Here is a 12,248-nt window from a genome sequence, read left to right as displayed (position 1 = left end):
TTATTGTGCTGAAGTGTGTCAACTTCATGATTTTTCCCATTCATCCTGTCAAACATCAGCTTTACTTATTATTTGGAAAAGGTGACTTCTCTGAATTTAAATGGGTTAGATCCCGTTGCTTGGTGAACAAATACATTAGCCTCCATGGTCAATTTAGAACTGTGGCTGGAATCCAAAAGGTACATTTAGTTTAAAAATGTCTCTCTTCTGCTTTCTATGTTTCATTAGCAGTATTCAGAAATGGCACGTTCCAGGCTAAAAAAGATTCTGTGTCTCTTGTGCATAAATATCTTCAGTTCTTCCTATAACGCAGTGCTCCTGATGGTTATATGTGCTATCTCCGGTATCCGAGGCAGTAAGCCTGTGTACACCAGTTGCTGGTTGACAGCTGGTTGGCCACTGTGTGAACAGAGTGCTGGACTAGATGGATCCTCGGCCTGATCCAGCATCAGGGCTCTTCTTAGGTTCTTATAATTTGAGAAGTGATTTTATCAAATCATTTGGCTGGGGTGTCACTAACAATGATTTCTCTGCTTCTTATGTACCACCTGACCTGGCTTTCAATAATATAAGGCTACTTTCTTGGCTAAAGGAACAAAACCTATACGGGACTGTAATATTTTAAGGCACTATAAATTCTTAAAGAGAATGATTGGATTTAGTAAGTTGATTAAAACATTCAAACACATAATAAAATACCTGAAATATTTATTAACAAAGGCATACATTTTATATGATGTATATAACAGTCACAAAATAAGATATGATTTGAAGTAATAATTTATATTAAAATATGCTTACTGTACAAAAATATTTTACTGTTGTTATCACCATAAAATAAGATGTCATTTTTGTTTATTCATCAGCCAGGATATTAATGCTATTTCTTACAATGGGAATAATTTGGTCAACTAATGAAGCTATGCTAAAAATAAAAGGGCTTGCGGTCATGTTTAACTCTTGCTACCCCAGTAAAATAGCATACTGTATATATAAATAAGCAAATGATACAGCTTCCAATTACAAATTCATTTAAGTAGCTGGAATCTGTGAACCTTTATTAGAAAGGTGTTATTATCAATAATTAAGTAGTTTTAGGAAATCAAATTGTTTAAAATTATATACTTATACACCAGATTCTCAGATAGAACAAAGTAGTTTAATAAAGACAGTATCTCTGATTTCATCAGCTTCTATTTATGTATGAGTATGCATAAACTCTACATTTGTGGTACAGAGTTTAAGCTTGCAAACAAAACTTAACAAAACTTAGTACAATCAAGGATTACCCCATTCCCTACTTATTTTGTATGTCATCTATATCAACAACTTTTGTTCCATAATAGCTGAAAAACTGGCAGGGCTCATTATGTTTTTTGTGTTAAAGTTAACCCTGCAATTAGAAAAGCATTTACAAAAGGAGCGGGACGTTCTATTAAATTCCTTTACAATATTCATTATTAAGCAGTTTCAAAACTGCAGTCTGTGCTTAGACTTCAGACTCATATAATTGTATACAAAAAAGCTTCCTTATACTAGACATAATATTAGATATAAACTATGCCATTAGTTTTAAGACAACAAGTGGTCTGCTTTTAAAAGAAATTGCATACTTGGCTGCTGGTAATCTGAATAGCTGACCACTTATTTATGTGATACATTCCATGTGCTGTGACTGTGCTACCAAGACAGATAATCTTCCGTTGAGAAGCTGATCTTAGTAATATCTGCCATGCCCCCTTCAAACTTCTCATATGAACATTATAAGCAGAGTCGGGTTGTTGTTCATAACGGGATTACATACACACAAATTCATTTCATCAACAATAAAAAGAACTATACAAGGTTCAAGACTCGAGAGTCAGGCATTACTGTCCACCCCACAATAGACAGACACTCATACTAAGGCTTACCAGTATGCTGAAGTAGCAAAGAGTGATAAAACCACTATTTAATATAATCAGCATGGCACTTAGCGCTGTATGGTTATGCTTGTTCTGACTGCTGGAGTAGCTGCAGCTCGTTCTCTCTCTTTTGCAATTTCCAACTCTATTTTGGCTTTGATTTTATCCCAGTTGACTTCAAGCTGCAAAACCGAGGGGAGTGGGGGGAAACAAAGTATCCATTAATCATAATTATAGTAGATGCATATAAATTAACCTGGCAAGTCTTTCCTTTATATGTTACATCTGCTACAGATTTCTTCATAACTTTCTGCTTTCTCTGGCTGGGAAGCTTTCTGCAATGTGTTAGTGAAATTAAAAAATGAAATCCCTGGTTATGGCAGGGATCCAGACAGGCCCATGTGAGTACACAAAATGCTTCTGCATGCACATGGGGGTTTGCCAATTTCCCCTCCTTGTGGCACCCCCTTGCACCTCACGGTGAGCCTTATGGAGGATCCACTGAGTTTAGGGAAACTTTGAAGGAGGATGCTGCTAGAAGAAGGTGCTGAAATGGCCAGTGCATGTGCAGAACAGTGCAAGTGACAGTTTAAAGGCTGACCCCAAAGATTATAATTCTTAAATTAAAATAATTAAATACATGAGCCAAACTTACACAATGACCTTGAATTACATAATGCACTTTTTAACTTGCTGGTTTTGAGATCTCTTTCAATGGAACTAGGATTTTAAAGGGGGAAAGAACAAGGATATACATAGGTCCCATTCAGAAGACACCTTAAACCATGGCTTTAACCATGGTTGTTAAGCCAGAAAGCCAGGCCATGTTCAGAAGACACTTTAAACCACGGCTTTAACCATGGTTGTTAAGCCAGAAAGCCAAGCCGTGTTCAGAAGACACCTTAAACCACGGCTTTAACCATGGTGAATAAGGCTTTTTGCTTTATTCACCATGGTTAAAGCTGTGGTTTAAGGTATCTTCTGAACACAGCCTGGCTTTCTGGCTTAACCATCATGGTTAAAGCCATGGTTTAAGGTGTCTTCTGAACACAGCCTGGCTTTCTGGCTTAACCACCATGATTAAAGCTGTGGTTTAAAGTGTCTTCTGAATGGGGCCATAAAGTATACGAACTATTAGCTGTGATGGATTAACAAAATTTGAACTCTGGGCAATTCTTAATTATCTGTACTTTAATTAACACAGTCTGTTCTCACATCCATTATTCTAAGAACAGTAAGCTAGGATCACAGCCACAGTCTTAGAAACAGAGCAAGTTCTATTTTTCCTGAAGAAATTCTGTAATTTTAAGTCTGCAGTATTTTAGATAAGTTGGTTTAGTTAAAAAAAAATTCTTTTATGTACTCTATGTGACTCACAAGAGGAAAAAATACAAGGAAGCAAACAAATTTCTCTGGCCCTTTCCAGCAAGTATGAGTGAAATATATTTATTATATGTATCAAGTTCAACGGCAAATTATCACTTTTCCCCACTGCCCTAGCAAGTGTTGGTCATGTTGAGCAAGCACTGGGTTACACTACTGCAATGTCATTAGCGCTCAGATGCTAAAAAAAAAAAGAGTCCAAAATGCAACTGTCCCCTTGCATAAGCTTAAATAGCTGTTTGGATCCCAGCCTATACCTTCCCTAGTTATTTGTATATTATGTCTCTATTTCCATCAAAGGTGGCACAAATAACAGCTGTGATTTTTGAGCCAATTGAGGCCTCCGTTTACCACAAGTATTTTATGTTATTTCATAGGTCTGCTATTGAGATCTGTTACAGTATAATCAAAACCTGCCAGATATTAGTGGCCAAGTTAAGTCCCACATGTTGCTCTTCTACACCTAGAGCCCTTTCAAGAGGGGGGAGGGATGATCACGAAGTTTTCTGCTTCAGCAATCGTCCTTCACGAGGCACATACCAACGACTTTTCCCACAATTTAAGGAGAGCCATTCCATGGCAAAAAAAAATAAATTATGACTTCTGACTCTTGTGCAAGAGCAGAGTTGCAATCCTGCACAAATATGAGGTTTTTTAAAACACGCACACACACACGGCACTGAGACCCATCCAGAACATGTTGACAATGCTCTCTCCCGTGCACCTTGGGATTTTTGTGAGAGTGGACAAAACTGGGACAAAAGCTTTCACTGATATCCCGGGAAAACTGAGAGGTTGTCCCTAGATCACCACAGGATCAGCTTTGCGCCATGTTGCACGGTAGCGGATGACCTCGATACTATTCTGGAATAAATGGCTAGTGTGGATTAGGCCTAAGTCTCTATCCCTCTCTTATACAGGGGGAGTGTGATGGTTATGATGCAGATTGCCAAGAGCTGCATATGATTTTCAGATAATAACAAAGGATGAGCTAAGCTAATCAGCACAGTGGCTATTGCTATACTGATCCCACAGGATGTCCACACTAGAATAGTGTCAACATATATATTTTCCGGACCATCTTCCATGAGTCAAACTACAATCTTGAAAGCTTGACCAATAGGGAAAAAAATCACCTTAATGTTTTTATTGTCCCCCTAAATAACAATTCTATATCTGTATTTCTTAGCTGCATAATATTTCTACAATATGATCTTTAAAACTGTTATGGGATATCCCCTGACATTCTTGGCCCAGCTCATAAACATGAAAAACTAAGCCTCAAAATGAATGCCCTGAAAACTAAAAATTAAAAACTATGAAATACTGTGAAATAAAGTTCAAGCACGAAGTGCTACTAAGTGTACATTGGACTATAAGCTCAAATCATTTCGCAGTCACAAGGCTGAGTTTCTGAAAATGTGTAACTCAGCTTTCACAGAATACTTGCCCCTTCTGCATATTGCAAAAATCGCTGATTCGTTTCTTTTTTACCAAAGTCATCCAAGAACTTTTGTCGGTAAGCCAGAACTGTGTCAACGTGTGTCTTGTGTTTCACAGCAAGTTCTAGTGCCCTAGAAGAAAACAATAATGAGCTCATCAGGCTGAACTCAGAAACTGGCCTAATTACAAATGCTTTGGTTTTACAAAAATACATGCTATACAGTGACTGCACTGGTGGAAAGTTTTCCTGACATAAAGCAAGAAGAAACCTAGCATTAGCGCTGGCAACAATGATGGCCTAGACAAATTTTATGAAGTATGTTATGAAAAGCAGTTATATTTCTATTGTCCTTACAGTACTATGAAAACTGAAACGTACTTTCTCCATTGACTATAGTTTGCTCAAAATTTAAAACAACAATTTTAAAGCAACACTACTATTAACAAACATAAAGAATGCTTCACATCTGTTGGAGTGAACAGATTCGTATGTCACGGTAAGCCACCCTGCTAATAAGCCACAGTGAGTTGTTTACTGAACAACCCACGGTATTCCGTGGCTTGTTCTCCTCCGCCTTCCTCCTCAGTCCTCCAGCTGGCTCCAGAATATATCCCAGATGCCTTGGTGGCAGAACCTATCTTGTCTCCTCATCCTGGCCCCCTCCTTGCTCCAATCACTACACCTTTTCATTTGCCACCTTTTTTTGGGGGGGGTGCTTTAGGAGTATGCAAAAGTGTACATTGACAAGGCAAAACTTTGACAAGTGTGCAAGTTTTGTCTTGTCAATGTCCTTATATGTTGCAGCTGTCAATGCAATATATAAAGTGGAGTTGGTTACATTCAGGAAAAATGACAAGGCAAGTTTGCAGATAGGCTAATTTGTGCACAGTTGATGAGTGGAATTGTGGGGAATAAGACTAATAGATAGAAGGATCCCATTTGCACAGTCAGGACATATGAAAAAGAAAAGGAAAAGTCAGAGTAGTAAGTGCACCAAAGGACAGAATAACTGCAGCAGTTCCAAAAAGGGGTAAAGAAAAGGGGGGAGCCAATATCTCCCCTTTCTGGACTTGCTGGAGCCTCGGGAAATTGTTCAATGGGAGGAGGACCCTGACAAGTGTCAGTTTAACACTTAAAAGCACTAGGATTACATTGCCAAGTGGGGGATATTGTGTGTTTCCCCACCCACACCTTTTGGTGCATCTACTTCTTTCAAGTTGGTATGGCTTTTGTGCTTCTGCACACTTGTGAAGAAATGGGGGGATAGTTTTTTATAAAGGTCCCATTTGTATAATCCCACCCACCTCCAATAAAAAAATTGTCATTTGGGCATTGGTGGAGGAGCAGTTACTGGTGAGGGAGGCTGGAGGCAGCACTGTCAAGATTGTGAGAAGTAGCACAGGCTATTTTGCCACTCTTTCTGAATGGCTTTGCAGACGATCCTGGCAACCCATGATAAAATTGCTTTCCTGAGTTCTAACAATACGACAAGTCACCATGGGTATGAACAACCCAACAACAAGCCATGGGTTCTCATGGGTATGGAAAAGCTGACAACAAGCCCGTGGTGGATTGTGTTGTGCGAACCTAGTAAGTATAAATAATTGTCACTAAGACCACAATAGATCGAGTATTTGTGATACCAGAGATTTGAATAAGCAGAGGCCTATGCATTCCCATCATAGTTGGGGAAGACTCCGTACATCCAAGAGGAATATGCACAAGTTCCTGCTTACACAGAGCAACATATGCATAAAGCTTCAGACTGGAAACTTTGGGTAAGTTGCTTTTCAAATTTTGCACCCCACTCTAAAAACAAAGACACTAGTCTCTTTAGCACCAGTAGAACATTCTGAAGATTTCACTAAGCCTTTTTTTAAAGTACTATGGTCTAAAGAGACAGGATGCAGCAACCTTGGTAAAGTGAAATAAATATGGGCCTCATCAGGGCCTGAATGGGAGACTGCATAGGAAACTTATGTACATTGGTGGGATATAAATGTAACTAATAAATAGCCTGTCTATAGCACTTTCACATGTTTAAAATGCTTCACATACATGATTTCAGTAATGCTTAACACAGCCTTGTAAAATAGACTAGCATATTGCTCCCATATGGCAGATTGGGGCAGGGGAACTGAAGCTTAAATTAGCAGTGCCTTACCTAAGGCTGCCTAGGGAATTTATGGAGGAGGTGACGAACCAAGGACTTCTCAGCTCACAAATGTAGGTTGGTACACAGCCAAATTATGTTTCCAACTCAGCACCATTTCTCTGCTCTCTGCGTGTGCAGAATAATTTAAAGGGGGGAAGCAATGAGCTTGAGAGGCTCTAAAGCTCTCTGTTTTATTTTTTTATTGCATGTATATCCCACCTTTTTTCCTCCAAGGAACTCTAGGTGGTGTACATAATCCTCCTCCTCTCCATTTTATCCTCACAACAACAACCCTGTGAGGTAGGTTGGGCTTGTCTGTGACTGGCCCAAAGTCACCCACTGGGTTTCCATGGCTGAATGGGGACTAGAACCTGGATCTCCCAACTCCCAGTCTGACACTTTAGCCACTACACCATACTGGCTCTCAATTGTGCTCCCCTATCTGGGGTACATGAAGTGTGGATAAGACATATGAACCTGGAATTGACATAGATCAAAAGAAGTACAAATATGATGGCCAGATTGTTTAAAAACACGTGTTCCATGTATCAAGGACTTTGGGCTTCTGTTTCCCAAGCAGCAGTTCCCCATGCCACATGGCATTCCAAAATAAAAAATCCCAACTGGAGAAGTCTTGGGCTCACCTAAAGTAGCCTTTTGGGATCCAAGTAATTATACATAAGTAAGACCAGCATCAGAGAGACCCAGTTTGGTCCTTCTTTAAAGTAGCATGTAGGAGTAACTAGTCCAAGTTCTACACTGGTGACTCAGTTCTAGAATTTTAAAAAAGAACCTACAAAACCAAGTTCTCTTAAATATCCTTTAAACATTCATTCTGAAAGAAAATGTTTTAGCCTTGCGGAGAGGGTGGAATTAAATATGCATTTTCCTCCACAACTTCAAAACAATGTTAGTTAATTTTAAGCAATAAATAGTCTAACAAAACAATGAAAAAGCCTTGCAATCATAATAATAGAAATGTAAAAGGCTTGCAATTGCAGTGACTATAAGAAACATGCTACCTTTCCCAGTTGTAAAGATTAATATTGACTTGAATAGCTTGGTAAATAAGGCCAGCCTGAAGAAGCAATGTTTCGGCATCCTGTACATTTCCACTGAAAAGCAAAGTATGAGCCAATCTTGATTCTTTGGAGGGAAGATCTTTGATAGAACTGATATACTGAACTTTATCGATCTGTTGTCATTGTTTTGAAAAAAAAAGATAAAATAAAATTAGCATGTTTAAAATTACAATTCTATTTCATAAAAAGCAAAAAATAAAATTAAAAAATCCAACAAAACAGTTAAGCCTGATCTACTTACTTCACCAATTGATGCATAGGCTACTTCTGCTGTATTCATATCCTTATTGGACACTGCCATAGCAGCTAAACATGCCCACAATGTTTGATCCTGAAAATGAAACAAATATATTAAGCTTTTGATACCATTTTTTCTTATAAAATATGAATGTTTGTCTTCAGCCAAATAAAGATGACTAGAACTTCATTAGCACTGATGAAGACAAAGCCCATCTTAAGCCGCTAAAGTGTTATTGTTGCTGTCCCCTCCCTCCCCCCATAGTTATTAATTTCTTCCCTGATTCAACAGATGGGCTGGGATACAAAGAGCTCATATCCAAGACCTTGGACACAACTAGTGACATTTTTCTTACTTCTTTCCTTTGAATAGGAGAGCTCTCTCGTGCCCTATCACAACCTGCTTTTGTAAATTCCCTGAGTTTTAAAAATGGTTTGCTATGTAGCAATTTGTTTCCACATAATGCACAAAATAGATTCAAAATTAAATATTTTCAAATCCAAGGTAAAAGGAAGTCTTTCTTCATACAGTGCAAAGTTAAAACTATGGAATTCACTACTACGAGATGTACTGATGGCCACCAACTTGGATAGCTAGACAAATTTATGGAGGATAAGGCTACTTGTCATGATGGCTGTATACATCTCCACTATAAATCCAACTGTGTATCAGTTGCTGGGGAATATGAGTGGGAAAGTGGTATTGGGTGGTTTCTGTGCAAATGGAATGCTGGACAAGATACGCCTTTAGTCTGATCTAGCACGGCTCTTCTCATGAACTTAAAAGAGCTTAATTTAGTTGGGTCATCCCCAATGTGTTTAGGACTGTTATGTTTTATATTTTCTGATTTTGGATACAACTATAGCGTAATTATTATAGGCATATTTGTCAGCACTTAATTCAAATCAAAATCTCAATTTGTCAAATTACAGAAATATTCAGGGGCAAATTCAGAAGCAAAATGTAGGATAGAAATATTCATTTTTTAACTATATGTGGCTCAAAGTAGTAGTATATTCTAGCCTTGGGTGATCAATCAAAAATATATATTGGTCGATCCAGAGGGAGAGGCGGGTAAGAAATACTATTATTATTATTATTAATAATAATAATTTTACAACCCTTATACAGCCATACAAAACCTTATATAAATAATAAATTGCAGCCACCAAAACTAGCTAACTAAAATCGAGTCTGTTTCCCCCTCTCTTAGCATAAAAGAATATGAAAATATTTTTACTAGGTTGGATCCAGAGGAATGTAAGTGGATGCTGGTTTTCAACTCATGGAAGATGCCTCTGCCCTAATTTTTGTGATTCCCTCATAGCTCACCCCATTCAGTATGGTTCCCATCTCCCTTGGCAGAGACATTTGTTGGGGGGACGAGTGATAAGGAAAGTCACCTTCCACCTACCCCATTCCACCAGTGCTTCTTTGAATCGAACTCACTGAATTCAGTGAGCTTCTTAGTCTGAAGCATGCATTTATGTGTACGGCCAGACCTATAGCCCCCAGAACTGTGGAAGATTAAGAGTTTAGGAAGTGTTTACCAGTTTGGGTTTTATGCTTGACTGTACATTTTAAGAATACGGAAAATAAATAAATTAAAAATCACAAGTTAAAATCAACAAAGCCTGAACTTGAAGTATCAGATTTTATTATTGTTTCCTACAGGGCTTCTCTGTATCAGCTTTCATTTCCTATGCCTTAAAAAGAAATGGAATTTTGAATCATGTTTAGAAGTTGACTTGATTTTAAGAGAATTACCCTGTCTCTCCTTTTGACGCGTCCACAGCATTTGGCTGAGTAAGCATAATACTTCAATATTATAATTCAAGGTCAACAATATAATGACTACTCCTTAACTGCAAAACAGTTTTTCTCCCAATCCTTGTTTGCTAATTGTGTGAATTCTCAGTTACAAACTAACATCATTTCTGAACTGATCTTTATGAATATTTAACACGTTCTCCAGATTATCGTTTGCTATGTCTTTGCTCAACCCATTTTTGAACAATTATTCAAAATATGGCAAGTTGTGATTAAGAGAAGTATTGAAACAATCATGCAATTTATTTGTTGGCTAACACATTTAACAAAAGCAATCTTATCTTTCTTTTTAACTATCATGGAGGGCACTACGCATTAGAAAAACTGTTGTCCCCTACAGACAGACACTGGAGAAGAAAGCAGGAGAAGACTGAGGGTACAGAAAAGAGACAAAAAGATGGAAAACTGTAAAGGACCTTTAGAGCACAATCCTATGCAAATTTAGACAGAAGTAAGTTCTACAGCTCCCAGCATTTCCCAGCCTGCTGTGAGTTGTAGGACTTATTTATGTCTAAACATGCACTGGGCTGCACCCACAGATTTTGAATCAAATTGCTTTTAAACACTACTACAAGAGATAATTGATGCATGCTTTGCAATTCAAAGTATATATAAACAAACTTTAAAATGAGCAAGTTACAAATTTTCTAAAAATTATTATAATAAAATTATTTGATGTAACTTTGTTTTGCAAGATGTTTACCATCTCTTTTACATTGGCAAAGCAATCCTATGGTCCCTGGGAGAGCATCCCAAGGACCGTAAGACATGTCAGACATTCCTCTCCCCAAGGCTAGAAACACTCCATCTGACATTGGGCCATTCCCCTTCCCCTGGCTCTGCCTTCTTTCCACTACTGTGGAAAGCATGGCAGCAGCTGCTCTTCTGAGGTTGCAATAGCTCAGGTAGGGCAAGAAGGGGGTGGGATCCTATGACCTCTCCTTCAGGGGGTGCTCAGTGATTGCTACTTCTGGTGCCAGTTCTGAAATTTTGGGACTGTGGAAAGTATGTATTTATATATTTCCAGGAAACAGATGAAACACTGAAATAAACTTACTTCTGAGTCATGATAATCACCTGAATATTGTTATAATGTAAGAAACTTTTCAAACAGGGACAGGCGGCCTGATTTCATGTGGCCGTCAGCCTAATTTTACAAATGCTCTGAATGCGATCACATCAGATCTCTGGCAAGAAACCTCCCTCATAAGACTGCTGAATGGGCTGGAAGAGAGGGGAAAGGTGGTGTCAGAAAGAAAGAAAGGAAGTGGGAGAGAGAGAGAAAGGAAGTGGGAGAGAGAGAGAGAGAGAGAGAGAGAGAGAGAGAAGAGGGTGTCCCCACCTACTTTTGCTCTGGCCCTGCCTACCACCAGCATGTGGCCCTGGCAGATTACCCTCAACAGAAAAAGGTGCCCGACCTGTGCTTTGAAATGTGTTGAGCGGGGTGGGGAATAATAGATTACTAGAGTCACCTCACCTGCTGCTGTTGCCTGTGTTATCAGCAAGTGGGGGAAAAGAAATGAAAAGGAAGATGTTTTTAAAAATAAAGAACTGGATAACACTACTATGTAAAGAAATAGAGGGCAGCCAGCAGCATCGCACTTTGCTTGCCCTCTGCCCTTTTCCCACCTGCTGCAAAACTATCTGTCATTGAGAAAGAGAGCCACCATAGCAGTGCACTGTGCTGAAGAGGCTGTTCCTGAAGACAGGAAGGAGTCTGGATAAGCAGCCAACATAGTTCTGCATGTTCCTTTTTCTCTTCTGCCCTTAAAAGGCTACTCATCCTTAAGTGCAAAACACAGAGAATGTAAACAGTGTTTTGGTGGCTGCCAAACCTACATTTAAAGAGCCCAGGAAGGCACATAGGATAGTGCTCTGGTAGCAGTTGAGAGCAGGAGGGTGGCCAGACAGAGTTAGATAGAAGGAAGGGCAATTTGCTACTTGGTGCAGACAAATGACCGACTACATCAGTGAGAGTGTATTTCATTTTTAGGAAGTGTTTCAAATTGCATTAAAAAAAGCTTTCTGTGGAATTCAGTCCTATAAACATTTGTGTGCATTATCAAATTTTTAGCCTAAAATTTTCAATATAATAATTCATAATAGTTTGAATTTTAATGTTTGCAACTTAGTAATGAAGAAAACCCATGGTTTTATAAAATTTGAAATATATTTAGAATGATTACTGTCACTGGTCCTGAGACAGAGAAGT

General features: G+C 38.6%; 1 protein-coding gene across 1 annotated transcript in view; it reads right to left on the bottom strand.

Annotated features, from left to right (window-relative positions):
* Positions 1-694: 694 nt before the first annotated feature.
* IFT80 (intraflagellar transport 80) overlaps positions 695-12,248 on the bottom strand; it is an 80,736-nt gene continuing 69,182 nt past the window's right edge. The window contains exons 15-18 of the mRNA XM_063132031.1: positions 8,210-8,299; positions 7,909-8,081; positions 4,738-4,861; positions 695-2,086 (exon numbers count right to left, since the gene is read on the bottom strand). Coding sequence (XP_062988101.1) covers positions 1,973-2,086; positions 4,738-4,861; positions 7,909-8,081; positions 8,210-8,299 — 501 coding nt within the window. The 3' untranslated portion in view covers positions 695-1,972. The remainder of the gene's footprint in view (positions 2,087-4,737; positions 4,862-7,908; positions 8,082-8,209; positions 8,300-12,248) is intronic.

Source organism: Elgaria multicarinata, chromosome 8, assembly GCF_023053635.1.
Source record: "Elgaria multicarinata webbii isolate HBS135686 ecotype San Diego chromosome 8, rElgMul1.1.pri, whole genome shotgun sequence".
NCBI classification, from domain to species: Eukaryota; Metazoa; Chordata; class Lepidosauria; order Squamata; family Anguidae; genus Elgaria; species Elgaria multicarinata.
The sequence above is the reverse complement of the archived record's forward strand: the minus strand, read 5'-3'. Positions and strand labels throughout refer to the sequence as shown.